The 22176-nt window shown below is 46.7% G+C and overlaps 1 protein-coding gene across 2 annotated transcripts in view; it reads left to right on the top strand.

Moving 5' to 3' along the window:
• The window catches only part of Trappc9 (trafficking protein particle complex 9), a 439527-nt gene that overhangs the window by 5500 nt on the left and 411851 nt on the right, over nucleotides 1–22176 (top strand). Inside the window, exons 2-4 of one of the 2 annotated variants that reach the window (XM_013025190.1) lie at nucleotides 4148–4293; nucleotides 6665–6793; nucleotides 15268–15294. In XM_013025190.1, coding sequence (XP_012880644.1) covers nucleotides 4148–4293; nucleotides 6665–6793; nucleotides 15268–15294 — 302 coding nt within the window. The remainder of the gene's footprint in view (nucleotides 1–4147; nucleotides 4294–6664; nucleotides 6794–15267; nucleotides 15295–22176) is intronic. The other variant, XM_013025191.1, reaches the window with a different exon arrangement.

Here is a 22176-nt window from a genome sequence, read left to right as displayed (position 1 = left end):
TTAATTGGATTTTTCTGACATTTATTTGTTTTTATTGCTGTGCTACTGAGCAGACTCAGGGCCTCCAGTGCGCAGGGCCTGCCTGCTCCTCTGAGCTCCTCCCGCCCTCTGCAGCTGAGGGTAAGGGAGGGAGCTGTTGTTATGGTGTGTGGTGGGTGCTTCATCCAGCTTCTAGAAGGCATCTTTCCTTTATCTGCACAGCCTGGCCTTTGCCTGGGACTTCGCTGAGACAGGTTGTAGTTACGAATTACATGATCTCAGGTATTCTATAACCCCACACTTAGCGCTTGTAGGAGTGAGGAAGTGATGAGCATCCTCCGGCGAGGCCTGGGGAGCAGGCTCTGCGGCTCAGGACCTTGAAGCTCCCATAGTCTTACAGTTTATGACAAACTAAAAGCATGTCTGTTAATATTTGTACTTTGCATTTGCTTTAAGTTTGTTTTGACTGTGGATTTCTCTTTTTAAACCATAGAAAAGAGATTCATTTAAGCTCTTTGCATGTTGTTTCTTTAGTGCGTGTGCCAGTACTGGGGCTTAAACTTGGGATCTGGGTGTTGTCCTGAGCTTTTGTGCTCAAGACTAATGCTCTACCACTTGAACCATAGTTCCATTCCTGGCTTTTTTGGATAGTTGACTGGAGATGAGAGTCTCATAAACTTTCCTGCCCAGGCTAGCTTTGAAACATGTCCTCAGATCTCGGCCTCCTGAGTAGCTAGGATTATAGGCATGAGCCACCAGTGCCTGCTTAATCTCCCTCTCCGCCTCTCCTGCCCCTTCCCCCCTTCCTTCCCCCTCTTTCCTCACTCCTTCTCTCCCTTCCCTCCTCCCTTCTTCTCTTCCTCTTCTTATCCTCTTTCTCCTCTGTCTTCTTTCTTTTTTCCTATTTGACTCCTAGGGCTTGAACTTGGGGTCTGGTACTGCCCATGAACTCCTTTTGCTCAAAGCTAGCACTCTACCACTTGAGCCACCACTTCACTTCTGGCTTTTTTGGTAATTTATTGGAGATAAACTTCCCAGGCTGACTGTAAACCGCACCGCGTTCTTCAGATCTCAGCCTCCCGAATTGCTAGGATTCCAGGTGTGAGCCACTGGTGCCCAGGTACCCAGCTAATCTGTCTTTTTCTTTTCTTTTTAGCCTGTCCTGGGGCTTGAACTCTGAGCCTGGGTGCTGAGCTTCTTTGGCTTAAGGCTAGCACCTTACCACGTAAGCCATAGTGCCACTTCTAGCTTTTTCTGAGTAGTTTATTGGAGAGAAGAGTCTTATGGAGTTTCCTTCCCAGTCTGGCTTCAATCCACGAGCCTCAGATCTCAGCATCCTGAGTCGCCCGAAGTCTAGGCATGAGCCACTGGTGCCTAGCTAATGCTGCTTTTTCTTTTTTTTTTTTTCCAGTCCTGGGGCTTGAACTCAGGGCCTGATCTATGTCTTTGAGCCTCTCTGTGCTAAAGGCTAGAGCTTGAGCCACAGCACCACTTCCAGCTTTTTCTGCTTATGTGGTACTGAGGAATCAAACCCAGGGCCTCATGCATGCAAGGCAAGCACTCTACCACTGAGCCATCTTCCCAGCCCCTAATGATTTTTTTAAAGTTACTGTTTCCTGTGTGTTTTTTCCATGTCCATTAGGCATATCCAGTGGTTATACAGTTTTAGCAGTTTAAACAATTGTTCATGAAAGAATTCAAGGCTTCTAAAAGGATTTGAAAACTAACATTCAGAGAAGAAAAGGTCTGTGCCTTTTTTTTTGTTGGTTGTGGGGCTTGAACTCTGGGCAGCTGTCCCTCGTCTCTTCAGCTCAAGGCTAGCACTGTACTACTTTGAGCCATAGCACCACTTTTGGTTTTCTGGTGGCTAATTGGAGATAGGAGTCTCATGGATTTTCCTGCCCAGGCTGGCTTTGAACTGCGATCCTCAGATCTCAGCCTCCTGAGTAGCCACTGACGCCTCGTATGGTCTGTGACTTCTTGCAGGACTGAATTTGGGTGAGAAAGTTTGAATTGTACCAAAATAGGCATAACATTTTTAGTTTTTTATATCATAGCCAACAGGAAATTAAAATTTTTTAAAGTTATCTTATTTTTTTTACATTTCTTTAGCCCTTTTTGCTTTTAATTACTTTTTGGACAGAACCTCCTCCTTTTTTTTTTTTTTTTTTGCCAGGGCTAATCTCAGACCAAGGTCCTCCAACTTGTGCCTCCCGTGTAGGTGGGGCTACAGGTGTATACCACTGCACCTGGCTAAGGAGTCCAGTTTTTTTTTAAAGTTGAATTTAAAATACATTGAGTATGTATTCAGAACGGTGCATGAAAGGGCGTGTTCCGCCGCCGCTGGTCTGAGGGCCTCAGGGTGTGAAGGAAGGGCCTGCCCGCAGGGCTGCTGTGCGGGGGGCAGGGTGGCATGCAGGCAGTGAGCAGGACGTGCCGCCCTGGGGAGCCAGCGCACCTGCTGCATTGCTGCTGTGACTCTCAGGCGGACAGAGAATGTCCCGCCTCTTATTTAGTGTACTGGGAAGATGGAGAATCCCTGGAGTATGTTATATTGAGGATGAGATGCTTACAGTGGTCACCTTATTCCCTAATAAATCCAGCAGCATGTGACACACAGGTAGGAACCTTGGACTTTGAGATCTTGACCTTTGCCCTCCTTTCCCTCATCTTACCTTGGTCCTTGTCCTGCGATCCTTGGACCACTCTCCAGATAGGACCCGTGCAGTACCGTAGTAGATGGAGCACACTAAAGGCCACTAAGCCTGAGCGAAAGGGCCCCTTGGGCAGGTATTGGGCTAGGGTGGTGAGAAGGGCCAGCAGATGGTGCCTCGTGAACCCGGGTTCTCTGGAGCTGTCCTGAGGACTCTTTGGGGCTTGGAGCTGGGGCAGAACGGGGTGGGGTTGTGCTGTAGGCAGGCCCGCTGGCCCGTGTGCAGGGGAGGCAGGGGGCGGTGGCGCTGTTGGGGAGGCTGTGGTGGTGGTCACCTTCCCCTGGGATGGGGAGCAGGCTGATGCCACGCTTTTTGTAAAGGACTTGCCAGGGCCAACCTCGCGCTGCCGTGCAGCAACGCCAAGTGTCTCTTTTCTGGCTACAGGTCACATGGAGCGGTGTCTGGAACAGAAAGCTGAATTCCAAGGTAGCCCGAGGCCGTGCAGTTGAGGGAGTTAGGTCTGCGCGGGTAACTGACTGAGAGCTCTCAACCACTCATTGGGTTAGGCACATTGCTCTTCAGGATTCTTGTGGGTGTTCAGTCTGGATTAGATTGATTGTTTTCTTGGTGAGAAAACGCATACAGCTCTTTTTTTTTTTTTTTTTTTTAAATGTAATACTCAGCCAGGCGCTGGTGGCTCATGCCTGTAATCCTAGCTACTTAGGGGCTGAGATCTGAGGATTGTGGTTCAAAGGCAGCCTGGGGGGCTGGGAAGATGGCTCAGTGGTAGAGCGCTTGCTTTGCATGCATGAGGCCCTGGGTTCGATTCCTCAGCACCCTATAAGCAGAAAAAAGCCAGAAGTGGTTCTGTGGCTCAAGTGGTAGGGCGCTAGCCTTGAGCTGAAGAGCTGAGGGACAGCGCCCAGGCTGAGTTCAGGGCCCATGGCCGACAAAAAACAACAACAACAACAGAGCAACAAAAAAAAGGCAGCTTGGGCAGGAAAGTCGGTCCACGAGATTCGTATCTCCAGTAAACTACCCAGAAAAATCTGGAAGTGGCATTGTGGCCCAAGTGGTAGTTCCTTGAGTAAAATGCAGCTTGGGGACAGAGCCCAGGCCCTGAGTTCAAGCCCCAGGACCGGCCCAAACAACAACAATAACAAAAACCCAACAAAACCCCCAAACACAACCCCTCCCCCAATGTGAAAATAAAACTTTTTTGCACTAATGCTGCAATTGGCAACATAGAAAGGTCCAACCCCAATGTGTCTAAGCGACATGTAGAGTCGAGGACTTATACCCATGTTACCTTTAAAAAATCACCCAGAAGTTGAGGTTTGGAGTCAGGACCCCTCCAGCCCTTGAAATTGGCAGTGACTGGTGCTGGCTTCGGTACAGAGCTACCTTCTGGTATATCTTAGCAGTGGGAACGGTGAGCAGCGCCCTGCTCTGCTAGCCCCAGGGTGCGTGCGTGGGTTGATAACCATGTGTTTCCATTGCATTTTGTCTTTCAGACATTATAAGAAGCGGTGCCAGGGGCGCATGCGCAAGCATGTGGGGGACTTGTGTCTTCAGGCCGGAATGCTGCAGGACTCCCTGGTGCATTACCACATGGCCGTGGAACTTCTCCGCTCCGTGAATGACTTTCTGTGGCTTGGGGGTAAGGCTGTGTGATGGCGGGGTCCCATAAAATAGTGCTCTGGTCTGTCCTCGTGGCTGGGGATATGGCTGCTCTGTCCTTGTTTCAACTGTTGGTTAGAATCAGAGGAAACAGTAAAAGGGTCTGGCAGGAAGGGCAGGAAGGACTAGCAGCCAGCCTGTGCTGGTTGCCACGAGGGTTTGCGGCGGTCCTGGACCTTCTCCGCTGCCCCCTCCAGCCGCCCGAGCCGTGTCCTGGGAAGGAGGCTCAAGCTTCCTCCCGCCTGCTCTTAGCGCGGAGCTCTGTGTGGCCACCATTATCATCACCTCCATCTCCCACCCCGCATGCCTCGACGGGGAATACACGGAGGGTGGTTATGTTCAGCCAAAAGTTGAATAACATACAGCAGTCACTGCAACACAGCTGGACGTTGGAAGCGAAGTGTTAAGGCCACATGTGGTGGGATTCCATGGATAGGAAATGTCCAGGGGCGGGAAGGTGGCTCAGTGGTAAAGCGCTTGCCTAGCACGCATGAAGCCCTGGGTTTCATTCCCTCAGTACCACATACACAGAAAAAGCCAGAAGTGGTGCTATGGCTCAAGTGGTAGAAGGCTAGCTTGAGCAAAAGAATGTTAGGGACAGTGCCTAGGCCCTGAGTTCAAGCCCCAGGACTGGAAAAAAAAGCAAAAAAGAAATGTCCAGGGTCGCAAGCCCACTGAAGAAGATGGCGGATGAGTGTTGCCCGGGGATGGGGGAAAGCGTGCGGAGGGACTGATGACGGGGGCAGCAGGTTTTGGGGATACGGGCTATGGGATGTGTTCTGGCAGCAGGCGGTGGTCATGTTGTCATAGTGAAATATGGAAAACTGAGTTGCACCATGTGGGCAGCTTCTTACTGTACGTGAACCACCTCAGTTTTAAAGACTGAAAGGAAAAAGAGCAGGAAGTCCATCTGGAAGAGCCGCTTTCTCTTGCCCTGGCGGGCCGCAGAGCCGGGTGCTGTGGGAGGAGCGCGGCGACGGCCGGGCGGCTGCGGGCGGCTGCGGCGACGGCCGGGCGGCTGCGCCCTATCCCCTTACAGAGGAGTCACCTGGGGGGAGGGGCCAGTGTGAACGGGGCATGTCCCCCATCCAGTGTGTTTTGGGGGGGCTCCCATAATTCCTGCAGATAGATGTTTGTAGCGGCTAAACTAGGGCTCTGTCTTGAGGGTGACTGTTGAGGGTGCCTGCTGTCAGCCGCTTAGAATAAAATGTCACAGTGAAGTAATGAAGTAAGTTCTTTTATAGAAACTGAGTGGAGAACACCTTTAGTATCAGACGGGCTTGATGGCCTCACGTAATTCCATAGTTTGGCTTCTTAAAGAGGTGGAGAAATACAAGAGGGGAAGAAGGTGAGGCCTGGAATAGTGGGATGGAAAGCGGGGCCGACTAAGGGCTCACTGTGTTTGTGGGGCTTTGCTGAGGTTGCTGGCTCGAGCCTCTCCAGCACACATAAGGTGAGGGTGGGCAGCCGGCGCTGCTGGCACGGGGAATGTGCTCGCCTGTTGCTCCCTGCACCGAGTTGCTCCGGATGGAGAGGCCCTGGCTGGGGAGGAGCCTGCCTCCTTCCACACCTGCTCTGCGGGTCGCCAGGAGTTAGTTGTCCAGGAGCATTAGGTCTGGTGTAGGACGGCCGGATGTAGAAGTCACTGGGAGAATCAAGCAGTCTGTGGCAAATCAGAACCAAAGAAACGTGTGCACACGTGAGCCTGCCCTTCTTCCTCTGTGCGATTTTGTTTGGGAGAACACTTATTTTCCATAAAAAATGGTAACTTATTACTATGAAGGAATGAGTACATACATCTCCAAAGAGATGTAAAAAGAGAATGTTGGCAATCTCAGTTTTATTTTCCACCTTGGAAAATCTCTGCAGTGGGAACTATGTTTACAGCAAGGTTTCTGTGTTTTTTGTTTTTAAATTAAAATATTAAAAATTTCTTTTTTGTTCATGGGGCTTGAACTCTGGGCCTGGGCGCTGTTCCTCAGCTCTTCAGCTCAAGGCTAGCGCTCTACCACTTGAGCCCCAGCACCACTTCCTGCTTTTTCTGCGTATGTGGTGCTCAGGAATTGAACCCAGGGCCTCATGCATGCAAGACAAGCACTCTACCACTGAGCCACCTTCCCAGCCCAGTTTCTGTGGTTTTTAGTAACTTTTAAGCACATCAAGCAGTTTTGGAGTCAAAAGTTCCTTGAGTTTTCTCAAGTTTCTATGTATAGCAAAACTTTAGGTTTGATGTTTTGTTGGGGAAATTGGCTTTCCCAAATGAGCCAGGTGTTAGAACCATTCTTAGCCTCTGCAGTTAGAGTAAGTCAGCTAGAACACTGACTGATGGATGGTGTCCTTTCTCATGACAGCTGCCTTGGAAGGGCTGTGTTCTGCTTCTGTCATCTACCACTACCCCGGGGGCACTGGCGGGAAGACGGGGGCTCTGAGGCTCCCTGGAAGCTCACTTCCTTCAGAAGCAGCCAACAGACACCGGCCAGGTGGGTGCTTTTCTTCCAGCCTCAGCTCACTGGTAGTTTGTAAAATAAGCAAGAGTTCGTTGCTTTGTCTCCGGAGTTAGGCTGGACCAGTGCCGACATAGAGTGTAAGCTGTTGACTCAGAAATCTTGCACGTAAGATGCTTTCTTCCTAAATACTTCTAGGTCTTAGCTCACCGCTACCAGTCGACTTCTGGAACCTGTGAATGAAATCCCATGGTGGGGACTTGCGGGTCTGCCTGGGCCTTTTCCGTCATTCCTAGGTATTGAGTGAAGCTAGTCCCAGAATCATATTTTTTTCTTTTTTGCTTTCTTGCTTTCCTTCCTTCCTTCCTTTCTTTCTTTTTTTCTCCGTGTGTGTGTGTGTGTGTGTGTGTGTGTGTGTGTATACACGTGTACATGTGCATGCAAGTGTGCCAGTTCTGGGGCTTGAACTAGGGCCTGGGTGTTGTCTGTAAGCTTTTGTGCTCAAGGCTCAAGCTCAACCTCTTGAGCCACAGCTCTACTTCCTGCTTTTTGGTGGTTAGTTGAAGATAAGAGTCTCATGAACTCTCCTGCCCTAAACTGTGATCCTCAGATGTCAGCCTCCTGAGAAGTACAGATGGGAGCAGCCAGCACCTGACTCCAGAATCAGTTTTAATACCTAGCTCGGTAGTTAGGCTACTTCTTGTTTTCTTGGTTGGTGAGGTTCTAATGACTTAAGCTTGATTAGCACCAAGGAAGAGGAGGAACAGACCCACAAATGCTGAGTGAATCCGAACTTGGACCTTTCATGAACGCACTTGCCTTTAATGGTCGTGATGGTAATGAATGAGGCCTGACTCAAGGCCAGCACGGAAGCTGCTAGATATTTTTTGGTCTCTGAGAGGTTTTGAGTATCCTGAAGGAGCAAACTGTGTTCCCTTCCCCCCAAAGAGAAAAGAGTAGTTAATGTTGGATGGGGGAGCCAAGCTGAATTTCTTCTTCCATGACTCTCCACCTGCCCCCCCCCCCCCCCCCCCCCCCCCCCCCCCCCCCCCCCCCCGCCCGCCAGCTCCTCTGTGGGAACCAAGTTCCATAGCAGACCTTCCGATTCCAGGCATGCTGTGTGGGGGCTGCTTAGACAACGCCATGATGGTTCTTCAGTCTATTTTACTGTTTTTGGTTTTGTTTTCTTTTGGTTGGTCATGGGGCCTGAACTCTGGGACTAGGCACTGCCCTTCAGCTCAAGGCTCAAGGCTAGCGCTCTACCATTTGCCACAGCCCCACTTCCGGCTTTTTCTGCTTATGTGGTGCTGAGGAATGGAACCCAGGGCCTCATGCATGCAAGGCAAGCACTCTACCACTGAGCCACCTTCCCAGCCCTGGGTTGTTTCTCTTAAGAGATGTCCTCTCTTCTCCCAGCAGTTCTTGCTGAGGGTTTGCTAATGTGTTAACTGTCTTGCTGATATGATTAGCAAGACTAGAAACTTCTTAGGGTAATGTTTCATTTTTTTTTCCCCTTGATAAACATAGGCAAAGGAAGTTTAAGGGAGGACTTTTTGTGGAGTACAGAAGAATCCTTATTTAGCTTTTACTGTTGAGGGAGGCTGTGGGGGAAATACTCAGTGATGTCTGCGTGGCAGTTGGGGGAGAGGAAGCGGCTCCACTCCTGTGGAAGCTGTGGAGAGTCACCTACCTCAGGCGGGAGCTCAGGCGGAGTTCCAGAGCATGCAGTAATTGCACAGGGGGGAAGGTTCCATTTCCCTTAGGGTTTACTCTCAAGGTCTGGCAGTTGTAGTGGCAGCCTCATGCATGCAGGAGACACTGAGGCTAGTTCACCAGCATTCTCCTTGTAGTTCACAGACAGAGTATCTCCGGTCCCATGGCACTGCCCGGTGGCAGTGTCAGCATCAGCATGAGCTGGAGCAAGCTGCTTACTCTTTCTTTTTTTTTGTTTTGGTCGGTCGTGGGGCTTGAACTCTGGACCTGGGTGCTCTGAGCTCTTCAGCTGAAGGCGAGTGCTCTACCACTTACTTGAGCCACAGCACCACTTCCGGTTTTCTGGTGGTTAATTAGAGACAAGAGTCTCACGGACTTTCCTGCCCCGGCTCACTTTGAACCACGATCCTCAGATCTCAGCCTCATGAGTAGCGAGGATTATAGGCATGAACCGTCGGCGCCAGGCTAAGTTGCTTACTCTTTGTGCCTCAGTTTCCTTGTCTGTAAAATGGGGCAATGGCAGCTCCCATACAGAGAGTAGGTGTTGGCACTTGGTGCTGGCGGCTGTGATGAGTGTTGTTTCTACAGTTGAGCGTCACAGTCGTGTAAGTTCAGGAGCACTGGTCAAAGACTGTACAATGCACACTCAGATCGTGTAGCTTTTAAACACATGTCCTCTGAGAAAAGTAAGGTTTCCTTATTAAATTGGAGTTATCCTAGGTTTTGAAAAAGAATGCTGTCTCTTTTTCCTTTAATTCTAGTTTTTAAGTTGTGTTTGAAACTTCACTGCCTTGGTATTGAAAGATTAGGGCTCCAAATTCTATTTTTTTGTCAGTGGTGGGGCTTGAACTCTGGTCCTGGGAGCTGTCCCTCAGCTCTTCAGTTCAAGGCTAGCGCTCTACCACTTGAGCCTCAGCACCACTTCCGGCTTTTTCTGCTATGTGGTGCTGAGGAATCAAACCCAGAGCCTCATGCATGCCAGGCAAGCGCTCTACCTTTGAGCCACCTTCCCAGCCCTACAAATTCTTTCTTCTGAGGTTTATATGCAAACCTGTAAGTCTGTGATTAATGGATAAAACTTCATTTTATTCAGAAATTATTGGTTCTATGGTAGAGCCAGGCATGTACAAAGTTATGAGTTCAGTCTCACACCAAATTAAAAGTTATTTGGGCATTTTTTTCAATAAATCTACAGAAAATTGCTCATCATTGACTTGTGTTTCCTTTTTTTTTTTTTTTTACTTTCCCTTTGGCACTAGGGTTTGAACTTTGAACTCAAGGCCTTCCCCAACCCTTTTTGCTTTAGTTATTTTTGAGATAAGATCTCCTGTTTTGCCTGGGCCAGCCAGAGCTGCATTCTTCTCACTTAGACCTCCTGAGTAGCTAGGACCACAGAGGTACCCAACCGTGCCTGGCTAGGTGGCATATTAGGTGGGGTCTTTTTGCCAGAATTGGCTTCGAGTAGCTGGGATTATAGGTGTAAACCATATACCTAGCTTTTTTTTTTTTGTGCCCATCCTAGGGCTTAACTCAGGACATTGCCTGAGATTTTGTGCTCAAGGCTAGCACTCTATCACTTGAGCCACAGTTCTACTTCTGGCTTTTTTGGTCGTTAGTTGGATATAAGAGTCTCATCTCTTCTGACCAGGCTGGCTTCAAATTGTGATCCTTAAATCTCAGCCCCTTGATGGGCTGGGAAGATGGCTCAGTGGTAGAGCGCTTGCCTTGCATGCCTGAGGCCCTGGGTTCGACTCCTCAGCACCACATAAGCAAAAAGAAAAAAGCCGGAGGTGGTGCTGTGGCGCAAGTGGTAGAGCGCTAGCCTTGAGCTGAAGAGCTGAGGGACAGCGCCCAGGCCCAGAGTTCAGGCCCTACGACCAGACCCCCCCCCAAAAAAAAAAATCTCAGCCCCTTGAGTAGGTAGGATTATGGGTGTGAGCCACTGGTGCTTGGCTAACTTTTGAACTACATGTCTCAGCCTCCTGGGAACTGGGATTACAGCGCTAGCTACCTCATCTGATTAATAAATGCTTCTTGATGGTTATCTCTCTTTTCCGTCCATTTGAACCCTGTAATACTAGTCATCATTACCGAAATCACTTAGCAGGGCTGGGTGTGGCTTGGTGTTTACCATTCATCATGAGCACTGTTCATCTTTCCGGGAGACCTGTTCTGTCCCTGCACTGGGGATGAAAACAATGGGTTGCCTAGCTGGAGCCCCTCAGGCCGGAGGCTTCGCATTAGTGCTTTACTTTGGTCCCTTTGTGGCCAGCGTTTGTGGGTAGGAACCAAGTCTTCTTTTGCAAGTAAGGAGACTGAGGCCAGGTGACTGCCCTAAACCACTGGCGTGAGTGCAAGGCTAGGATATGAGCATGAGCTGGCCTGACTTCACAAGAAGAGGGTCGGTGAGCATGAGACAGTGGTGGCAGTTAGAGTCCTTACAGCCTTCCACTAGTGCGCTTTACTCACAAGTGAAGACGGAACGTTTTTTATGTTTTTTTTTTTTTGCTAGTTCAGGGGCTTGAATTTAGGGCCTGGACATTGTCCCTGAGCTTTTTTTGCTCAACGCTAGCACTTTACCACTTAAGCTACAGTGCCACTTTCAGCTTTTTCTGTATATGTGGTGCTGAGGAATCCGACCCAGGGTTTCATGCATGCTAGGCAAGCACTCTACCACTGAGCCATCTTCCCAGCCCTTCTGTTCTTCACTTTGGAAGCATAAAACCAGCACATAAAGAATGATGCCAGTGCAAAAATTAAGTGACTTTTAAGCTGGTGCTGCTGCCTGTCATCCTATCTACTCAGGAGATCGAGAGCTGAGGGTTGACGTTCAAAGCCATTCTGGGCAGGAAACTCTGGAACACTTTATCTTTAGTAAGACGCTAGACGGGAAGCTGTGGCACAAGTGGAAGGCCAGCCTTGAACAAAGAGTTAAGGGGCGGTGCCCTTAAAAACAAAAACAACAACAGAAAAGCAAAGGAAGAAGTGACTTCTAAATCTAGCTATTGTTAATGATTATTGATTATTTTCCTTTTCTAGAGTTGGTTGTTAGGAGAAGTTATAAAGCCCAAGTTGGTGTTATATAGTCCTTAGTATACATAAAGGCTACTTTAAGTTAGAGACTTAGCCCGCTTTTTATGGCCTAAATATATTTCCTCATCCATGAACTTAGGCCAGTGTCACTTCTTTTGTATGGTGTGGGATACCTATGCTCACACACATGTATACATATGTGTACACACGCGTATATATAGATATATAAACATATACATAACTCATCAAAGTTAAATGCGATAGCAGTAGATTGGTGAGGAAGATCAGCTTTAAATAATGAAGCTGGTGGCTATTTCTGATGCATAGTAAATACTCATAAATGTGATACTTACAAGTATGGTTTGGAGTAAAAAAATGCCATTTTCTTTTTCTTCTTTCTCTTTTTGAGACAGGAATCTCACCAGACAGTTCAGGACGACTTAGAACTTGTGACCCTCCTGCCTCAGTTTTCTTTTCTCCTGATGCTGCCATGCTTGCTCAGATTTTCATTTTGGTTTTGTTTTTGTGTTAGTCCTGGCACTTGAACTGAGGGCCTGGATGCTGTCCCTGAGCTTTTTTGCTCAAGGCTAGCACTTTACCACTTGAGCCACGCTCCACTTCTGGCTTTTTTTCGATAGTTAATTGGAGATAAGAGTCTCATAGACTTTCTTGTTTGGGCTAGCTTTGAACCATGATCTTCAGATCTCAGTCTCCTGAGTAGCTCGGATTACAGGCATGAGCAGGTTTTCTTTTCAATGTGTAATGGACCTTGAAATAAATCAGTGTCACTGATAAGATGAGGAGCAGCTAAATTTCCTTGGTTTGAGGAACTTGTTAGGTTATTTTCACAGAATATATATTTTTACAACTCCGAATTCCTGTTGTTCCATAATCATCTACTGAAACCTTTAAATTACTAAACATTTGCTATTCAGAAGTTGACCTTAGCCACTGAGCTTAGACAATTTGATGTTGAGCTATTTTCCGGGAAGAAGCTTATTCCTGCACTGGTGGAAGAGGTCTGTACGCCCCGTACCTGGGTAAAGAGGTGGAAGTGTGGCTCGGCGCCTGCCACTTCCCTTATGGTGGGGAACAGCAGGTTCTGTCACTGACCAGGTCATGGTGTTTTAGTCTGGGCATGCGTGCTGTGAGACTCACGGCCTATAACTTTTGGGAAGCTTTGCAGATGTGGCTTTATGATTGCGGACTGTCTGTGAGCAGTTGCCTTTGGTACAGAGCAAAATACAAAGGTGAAAAAAGCTTTGTGGCAGACTGCTAGAGTCTCAGCCTCTCTGGTATAAAAGGAAGGGGCTGGGCCAGTTTGAGAGTCCTGCTCTTGCCAGGCATGGTAGCTCATGCCTGTAATCCTAGCTACTTAGGAAGCTGAGATCTGAGGATTGCTGTTCAAAGCCAGCCCAGGGGCTGGGAAGGTGGCTCAGTGGTAGAGTGCTTGCCTCGTATGCATCAGGACCTGGGTTCGATTCCTCAGCACATTAGCAGAAAAAACAGGAAATGGTGCTATGGCTCAAGTGGTAGAGCACTAGCCGAGAGCTGCAGAGCTGAGGGACAGCGCCCAGGCCCAGCATTTAGGCCCCACGACCAACAAGAGTGGGGCGGGGGGGAGAGAGAGAAAGAGAGAGAGAGAGAATGTCTTGCTCTTGGACTAGTTTCTGTGAGCCTGTCTGTTTTGTTTATATTCAGCATGTTATACTTTTTAGATTAATTACCAAACCCCTGCCTTCTTTCCTGAAGCAGAATTGAGTTCGTGCTAGCTAGGCTTTAGTTGCCGTCTCTGAACATGCCATTTGAAAAGCCTGCTCATTTGAACTGGTTGCACAGCAGCCTGGGAAGGCGTTCAGGGAGCCTGCCATAGGTGGCACTGTTGCACCTGGTTTTCCTGTTTGTGAAAGACTTCGTTTCTTTAATTTGATTTCTTCATTTAATGCTTCATAATAGCATGGTTTCCATTATATCTGGGTACTTGGAAAAAGTTATATCTTATTTTTGTTCTGTTATCTCAACATGAGAATTTTAGGAGTGCCAAGAGAGCAGTGGGGAGATTGGTTTCTCTAGCAATATTAGAAGGCAGCCATGATTGTGCAAGAGAAGGAGAAGTCATCTCTGCTGTCCTTAAAGTGGAAAAGACTGTTGAGCTCCTGAGCTTTGATCCTCTTTCGTGGCTTATTAGTGGGGGCCATTTGGTATCATGGGGAGCTGAGTTTTTCAAGTTTAGCTGGGGTGTTTGAGTGCGATGCTGCTCTGAGCTGCGGCTCCCACGCAGCCTTTCTTGGAGGTGGAATGGGGCTGCTTTTGCAGTTGTGGGGCCTGGAGCAAGTGTGTCTTGTGTTTTCTTTTTTTCTTTCCTTCTTTCTTTCTTTTTTATTTTTTGTCAGTCATGGGCCTGAACTCTGGGCCTGGGGGCTGTTCCTCAGCTCTTCAGCTCAAGGTTAGTGCTCTACCACTTGAGCCATAGTGCCACTTTCAGCTTTATGTGGTGCTGAGGAATCGAACCCAGGGCCTCATGCATGCAAGGCAAGCACTCTACCACTGAGCCACCTTCCCAGCCTGTGTCTTGTGTTTTCTATAACGGCCATTTCCTTAATTGGCTTTTTAATTTTTTGTGCTGGTCCTGGGGCTTGAACTCATGGCCTGGGTGTTATCTTTGAGCTTGCTTCATTTTGCTTATGGCTGGTGCTCTACCACTTGAACCACAGCTCTGCCCTCAGCTTTTTTGGTGACTAATTAGAGATAAGAGTCTCACAGGTTTTCCAGCCTGGGCTGGCTTTAAAATGTGATTCTCAGATCTCAGCCTCCTGGGTAGCTAGGATTACAGGCATGAGCCACTGGTACCTGGCTGTTTTGTTATTTTTATTGTGACTTTCAGAGTATAGTGATTTTTATTCTGTATTTAAAAATAGAGATTACTGCACATAAGACAGCTCTTACCATAAACATATCAGTATAATAATCATGGGGCTTGTTCTTTGTATAGAAAACTCTTACTAAGGGTACATCTTATTGGGATATACCTTTTTGTTAAAACGTGAAAAAGAATGATAGCTAATGATAAATGTTATTCTTGGAAAGGGATGACAGGAAATTTCATTCTGCACAGAAGATTGATTGGCTATCACTGATATTTGGGTAATTTGGTAGATGATGAGGGCTTTGACAAGCTTCTTGATAATAGCAAAGTTAATTGCTTATATTTGAAACTAACTACAAAGCTACCTTCTAAATATTGGATATTCTGAGCTTGATGAAGCTTTCAGTGATTGTGTGTGTGTATGTGTGGATGTATGTATGTGTATGTGCATGTGTGTGTGTGTGTGAGAGAGAGAGAAAGAAATGGAGACTGAATGTGATTTTAGGGAGAGGTGGTAAATTGGATATTGTTTTCTGGTACCTTTTCTTTCCTCATTCCAGGGTCCTGATACGGATTTGCACAATATTCCTTTGTTTTGTCACTTGGCTTATTTGTAAATAAATCCTCTTCATTAAGAGGCGTTAGGAGCATGAGCTTCAAAGAGGGAGGGGGAAGAGATAAGGAGACGATTTGGAGTTTGCTTCCATTCCTGTTTTTCCCTCTGCAATATGAAAGCATTGTGCTTACAACACACTGTTATTCAGGGTTGCTTTTCTGATCAGATACAAGTGTCACAGATTTGTCAAGGGTATGTGAGTTGGGAAATGTGTTTTAGTCTTTATCTTGAGAAGCAGTTTTATTTTTCCAATAAAGGACCATGCTCTGTTCTTTCTTCCAGGAGCGCAAGAAGTCCTCATTGATCCAGGTACATGATCTACGTGCTCAGTTTCTTTTGGTTATTTTTTTTTTAAGTGCTTGTTTCATGGTGGTGTGAGTGATGGTTAAAATTTCTGGATTGTAATCTCTTGAACGTTCTGATTTAAGTGATTTTAAATCAGAACTTGTGGAAACCAACTATTGTGTGGTCCTTGTTGGTTGGGTGCCTATTGCTTCATGTTGCCTGTTGAAGAGGACTCCTGCACTCGCATGGTGATGTGAATGACTTGAAATCTCGGAATGCCCTGAGCATGTTTCCCCTCTGAGTCCGTTCACAGACCGGCTTGTGCTCCTTTCCACACAGATTGCAATTCCCTATGTGTCTCCCATATGTGTACTTAGAAGGGACAGAAATTCTGCATTTTTTTTTTTTTTTACAGAGGTGGATTTCGCTTTCCCCTCTTAACACCTTCTGTAATGAATACAGCAGAACCCTACTTTATCACAGTGCCTAGTTATTTCATGATGAGTTCAGTCATTTTCTGGTTTAATCAGAAACAACCAACCGAGTAAGTAATAGAAACACGACAAACACTTTGCTTTGAAGAATGCAAAGCAGACAGCAGTGCTTACATGGGCTTCGTGCATGAGATATTTGAGCTCACTTCATTGTGGAGTAGAGTAGCTTCAGGTTGGTCAACTCTCATGTTGGTATCTGTGTCCAGCTCCTCCTCCCTGGATAATGTTTAGATGGGGCTGTATGAAGTGTAGAGGAGGGGCATTGAGGCTTCCCTTTGCTTTTGGGAAACCGAGCTGCTAAGAGAAAACAACTTGAGAGTTTTTGGTGACTGAAAAGTAGATATTTCTGCCTGTACTCGTGAAAATAAGACCAAGAAACTGAGAGTGCTGATGCACTCGTGTAACCCCAGCGCTCAGGAAGCTGAGCCAGGAGGAGCTTTCTTTTTCTTCTTTTAAATACAGTTAAAAAGGTTAAATAAGGGCTGGGAAGGTGGCTCAGTGGTAGAGCGCTTGCCTTGCATGCATGAGGCCCTGGGTTCAATTCCCCAGCACCACATAAGCAAAAAGAAAAAAAGCCGGAAGTGGCGCTGTGGCTCAAGTGGTAGAGCGCTAGCCTTGAGCTGAAGAGCTGAGGAACAGCGCCCAGGTCCAGAGTTCAGGGCCCACGACCAGACCCCCCCAAAAAAAGAAAAGTTAAATAAATTTATTTTTTCAAAAATTAAATGTAGGGGCTGGGAAGGTGGCTCAGTGGTAGAGCGCTTGCCTTGCATGCATGGGGCCCTGGGTTCTATTCCTCAGCACCACATAAGCAGAAAAAGCCGGAAGTGGCAGGTACTGTGGCTCCAGTGGTAGAGCGCTAGCCTTGAGCTGAAGAGCTGAGGGACAGCGCCCAGGCCCAGAGTTCAGGCCCCACAACTGACACCCCCCCAAAAACAAAACATATATCCTACAAAAATGAGTGGGAATGTTGAAAGGAGTGATAGTGATCAAGAGATATTGTATTCCTAAACTGCTTTGCTAAATGTAAACTCCTGTGTACAAGTACTTGGTAATTAAGAAAAATAAAAAAATGAATTTTTATCATCTTCAAATAGTCATACAAAAGGATTTCAATCCAACATCTCAGTTTATGGGCACAGTCCATTTTGATCAGTGTCACTCTCCCCATATTCTCCCAACCCCACCTGTCTCCTCAAGTTTCCCAGTTCCATTTCTCACGGCTATTTTGAGTATCTGTCCACCATTCCTCCATTCCTCTGCCCCCACCCCCCCTAGATCCCACCCTCCTAGGACAAGATGTGCGTCCAGCTAGGATGAGGAAGTGCGGTGGCCCGGCCTGGTGCTGGCACTTCTTCTTTTTTTTTTTGGGGGGGGTCTGGTCGTGGGCCTTGAACTCTGGGCCTGGGCGCTGCCCCTCAGCTCTTCAGCTCAAGTCTAGCGCTCTACCACTTGAGCCACAGCGCCACTTCCGGCTTTTTTCTTTTTGCTTATGTGGTGCTGAGGAATCGAACCCAGGGCCTCATGCATACAAGGCAAGCGCTCTACCACTGAGCCACCTTCCCAGCCCTCTGCTGCTTCTTTTCAGAACAAATTGTTTCCTCAGTGGCTGCTGGAAGTTCTGCTTCTGAGCTCCTGATTTGCATTTTAAATGGAATGATTCTTTTCCCAAACTCTTTTTTTTCTTCCGGTTTCTGGGCATTTTGTGTACACTCCACGCACTTAATTCAATTAAAACAGTCCTTTGGCTAACTTCATTTGACTCCTAGTTGTTTTTTTTTTTTTTCCATTTTCATGTAGAGAGCAGTTTCTTCCAATAATAAAAGTAATCAATTTGTACTTGTAAGGAGGAAGCCTGTTCTCAGGTACTTTTCAAGTTTTTTAAACAGCTTTAATACAAACCACCGATTTCTAGCAGACAATGCAGTTAGAGTATCCGGAGCTGTGCAAGCACCACTGTAGTCTATTTTTATCACCCCAACAAGAAGCCCCTGCGCCCAACTGAGTGTACCCAACCTGCTGCCACCCAGCCCGCGCCCGCCGGGCAGCCGAGCACTCACTGCTGCCTGTGGTTTCCTGCTCAGCACAGGTCACGAGGGTGCCACCAGCAGCGCCCATCTGGGGCTGGCTTCTTCACTGCTGTCTGCAAGGCCCGGCCTCGCGGTTGCACGTGTGGCCCTCACTGCCCCTGAGTGTCAGTCTGCTGTGTCTCCAGTCTGTCGCTTGATGGACGTTTGCATCATTTTCACTCTTTGCCCCTTGTGAACTGTGGTGAGGTGGGCATTCGTGTGCCCGGCTTTGTGTGGACGGTGCCTGAAGCGCTCATGTTTGTGTCTTGGAGGTGGACTTGCTGGATCCTTTGCTAACTCATTGTCTAACAACAGCAACAACAACAACTACTACTACAGCAGCTACCACTACTGCTGCTACTACTTTCCTCCTCTTCCTCCTCCTCTAATGCCTCCATCTCCTCTTCTCTTCCTTCTCCTTCTGTTACTGGGATTTAAACTCATGCCTGGACACTGTGCTCTTGCTGACACCCCCCCCCCCCCCCCCCCGCTCAATTCAAGCCTGGTGCTCTACTGCATGAACCACACTGGAACTTAGAGTCTCACAGACTTTTCTACCCAGGCTGGATTGAAATCTCAATCTTCAGATCTTAGTCCCCTGAATAGCTAGGATTACAGGTGTAAGCCATCAGCACTTGGCCATGTTTAACTTCTTGAGAAACGGCCAGATTATTTTCAAAAGTGGCTGTACCACTTTACATTCCCTCTAGCATCTGTGTGTGAGTTCCATTTTTCTCCGTCTTAGCAGTTGTTACCTTCGGATTCCTGGTGGATGAAAGGTGATATCTCACTGTTGGTTTTTTTTCATCTTAATATCAGGTCTAGAACTCAGGGCCTTGAGCTTGCTTGGTTTGCTTGCTTAGCTAGTGCTTTACCACTCAGCCATGCTTCCAATCTGGCATTTTTGCTCGTTAATTGGAGATGAAGTCTATTCATAAACTTTTCTCTCTGGGCTGGCTTCAAACCTGAAGCCTCCAGGTTTCAGGGAGGAGGATTACAGCATGAGCCTCTAGTACTGGGCTTTGTAGTTTTTTTTTCTTTTTGTCTTTTTAAAAATTATTATCTTTAAGTCGTTGTACAAAGAATTTCCCATTCTACAAAAGAGTACATGAGTACAAAGCGTCTGACAGCATTGTCACACATCTCTCCTAACCCATCCCTTCTCTCACTTTTTTTCTTTAATTGAGATTAGGTGATTACATAAATTTCACATATTTCACTTTGGAGTTATTTTGATTTGCATTTCCTTTATAGTTAGTGAACATTTCTTCATGTGCCCACTACCACTAGTTACTAGTGTATTTCCTTTGAAAAATGTCTTCTTGGGTCCTTTAGCCATTTTTAATTGGGTTATGTGTCTTTCATTAGTGAGTCATGTTTCCTTTTCCATTTCATATTTATGACGTGCAGGAACTTGGGGTGGCTTCAGGTATTCTTGTCCAGCAGCTTGTTTAGAACATGGCGTCTTCACTTCCTATCTCATGGCAGTCTTAGAACAGAGTGTGTTGTTCTTGTCACAAGGGAAAAGATCACAGAAATACCTCAGTCACCTGCAGAAAACAGCTCGAGGATCGAGCAGAGTTCCACAAACCAGGTGGGCATTTCTGTTCATTTTAGAACCATCCTTGACATACCATGCTCACACAGCAGAGCAGGTGCATTAACTAGACTTGATGAGAGAAGCAGAATGTGGATCACGTGCCCTCATTAAACTATTTGGCCTTGGTGTCAGGAATGAGTACCCATGAATAAAGAAAAATAAGCTTGTATTTATTAGGGATGTGGGGGCAGCCTTCACAGGTATAGGGGGTTCATTTCTGGTTGTTTTCAGAGCATTTGGTAGTTTTTCAACCATGTTCAAAAATTAGAACTCTTAAAAAATCATCAAGCAGCCTGTCCTGGTCTATGCACTGAAGTCCATGTCCCTGCAGAGACTCTGTTTTCATTCTATTGTGCTAGAGTCAGAGTTACGGGATTTCTAGTCTTTTCATGTATGTGGAGTTCACCAGCTCCAAGTGTGGTTTCTCTTTGTTTCTTGGGTTTTCATGATTCTGTTAAGATTTTTGAGAAATAATTTTTGCTTCGTAAGTTTCGTGTGCTTCCTGAGGGATGTGGTACACTTGTCCTTTTAAAACTTTATGAAGTGTACTCTTTTTTTTGGGGGGGGGGTGATAGTAGAGTTTTGAATTCAGGGCTTTGTTGTTTGTTTGTTTTGGTCCTAGGGCTTGAACTCTGGTCCTGGGTGCTGTCCCTGAGCTCTTCAACTCAAGGCAAGAGCTCTACCACTTGACCACAGCGCCACTTCCAGTTTTCTGGTAGTTAATTGGAGTTAAAAGTCTCACCGATTTTCCTGCCCAGGCTGGACTTGAACTGTGATCCTCAGATCTCAGCCTCCTGAGTAGCTAGGATTACAGGCATGAGCCACTGGTGCCCGGCTAAATTCAGGGCTTTTAACCACGTGATTACCAGTTGAGCCATGTCCTCAGCCCTGTTTTGTTTTGTTTTTTTTTAGGACTTGAACTCAGGGCCTGGATGCTATTTCTTAGCTTCTTGCTCAGAGCTGGTGCTCTACCATTTCAGTTATAGCTCCACTTCTGATGTTTTGGTGATTAGTTGGAAATAAGAGTCTTATGAACTTTCCTGCCCAATCCGGCTTTAAGCTGTGATCCTTTATCTCAGCCTCCTGAGTAGCTACTATTACAAGAGTGATCTACCAGTGCCCAAACTGTTTGTGTGTGTGTGTGTGTATTTTTTTTATTTTTTAAAATCTTTTTTATTTTTTTGCTGGGCCTGGGCACTGCCCCTGAGCTCTTCAGCTCAAGGTGAGCACTCTACCACTTGAGCCACAGTGCCACTTCTGGCTTTTTCTGCTTATGTGGTGCTGAGGAATTGAACCCAGGGCCTCATACATGCAAGGCAAGCGCTCTACCACTGAGCCACCTTCCCAGCCCCAAACCCTACATTTTTCAGGTTTTTTTTTTTTTTTTTTGAGTCCGGTCGTGGGGCCTGAACTCTGAGCCTGGGCGCTGTCCCTCAGCTTTTCAGCTCAAGGCTAGCACTCTACCACTTGAGCTACAGCACCACTTCTGGCTTTTTTCTTTTTGCTTATGTGGTGCTGAGGAATTGAACCCAAGGCCTTATGCATGCAAGGCAAGCGCTCTACCACTGAGCCACCTTCCCAGCCCCTTAAGTTTTATTTTATTTATTTATTTATTTATCTTTTGGGGTCCTGGTCGTGGGGCCTGAACTCTGGGCCTGGGCGCTGTCCCTCAGCTCTTCAGCTCAAGGCTAGCGCTCTACCACTGAGCCACCTTCCCAGCCCAAGTTTTTTTTTTTAAACAATTTCTCTCCTCTTTCCTTCTCTCTCCCTCTCTTTCCCTCTCTCTCCCCTTTTCCTTCCCCCTCCTGCTTCCTCCCTCCCCCCCTTTTCATTTTTTCTCCTTTATTTCTTTCTCTTCTCCCCAACCTTAAACTCAGTATCTGACACTTTTGCTCATTGGCTGATACTTTACCAACCGAGCCACGCCTCCAACCCATGACTTAATTGTCTGTTATACTTAACATTTTTTTCAAGAAATGGATATTTGAACAATTTGTTGCTGAGTGTGTTAGCACACACCTGTAATCCCAGCTAATTGGAAGGCAGAGGTAGGAGGATAGTGGTTTGAGGCCAACCTGAGCAAAGATATAAAAAAAAAAAACTAAAAGCAAAAAGACTTGGTGTGTGGCTCTCAAGTGGTGGAGCACATGCCTGACAAGTACAAAGCTGTGTCCAATCATCAGGTCTGCCCCAAAGTGACTTTTTCCTTATTATAAAAGTCATTATCTCAGTGTCCTAATAAGCTCCTTCACCTACAAAAGAGAATGAAAAACAAACCAGCCATGTTTAGTGTAGAGATTTTAGAAAACAAAGATCAAATGGATAAATTTAAAAATTACCCTTACCCAAGAGAGGTCATGTGAAATTTGTGATTGGGAAATGTCAATTCTTTCTCTAAGTTTGTTCTTTTCTTTCAATGGTGTTGATTATTCTGTATCCCTTGAGTTGCCCATGTAAACTTTAGGGCCAGATAATCAGTTTCCGCAAATAATCCAGCTGGGATTTTCACAGCGATTAATTGGAGTCTGTGGCTTACTTGGAAGGTGTTGCTGTCTTGAGAACATGAAGTGTCAGTGCGTGGGGTGCTGCCCCCTCTCCCCGCCCTCCTGCGTGCCAGGCGGTGCTCTACCATTGAGCCAGAGCCAGAGCCCTATATTTATCATTTCTTTTTTAGTGATGTTTTAAGTTTTTAGAGCATGAGACAATTGGGGTTTTTGGTTAAATTTATTCTTTTTCTTTTTTTTTT

The sequence above is a fragment of the Dipodomys ordii genome, unplaced genomic scaffold (assembly GCF_000151885.1).
Source record: "Dipodomys ordii isolate 6190 unplaced genomic scaffold, Dord_2.0 Scaffold82, whole genome shotgun sequence".
NCBI classification, from domain to species: Eukaryota; Metazoa; Chordata; class Mammalia; order Rodentia; family Heteromyidae; genus Dipodomys; species Dipodomys ordii.
This window is presented reverse-complemented; position numbering and strand designations above follow the sequence as displayed.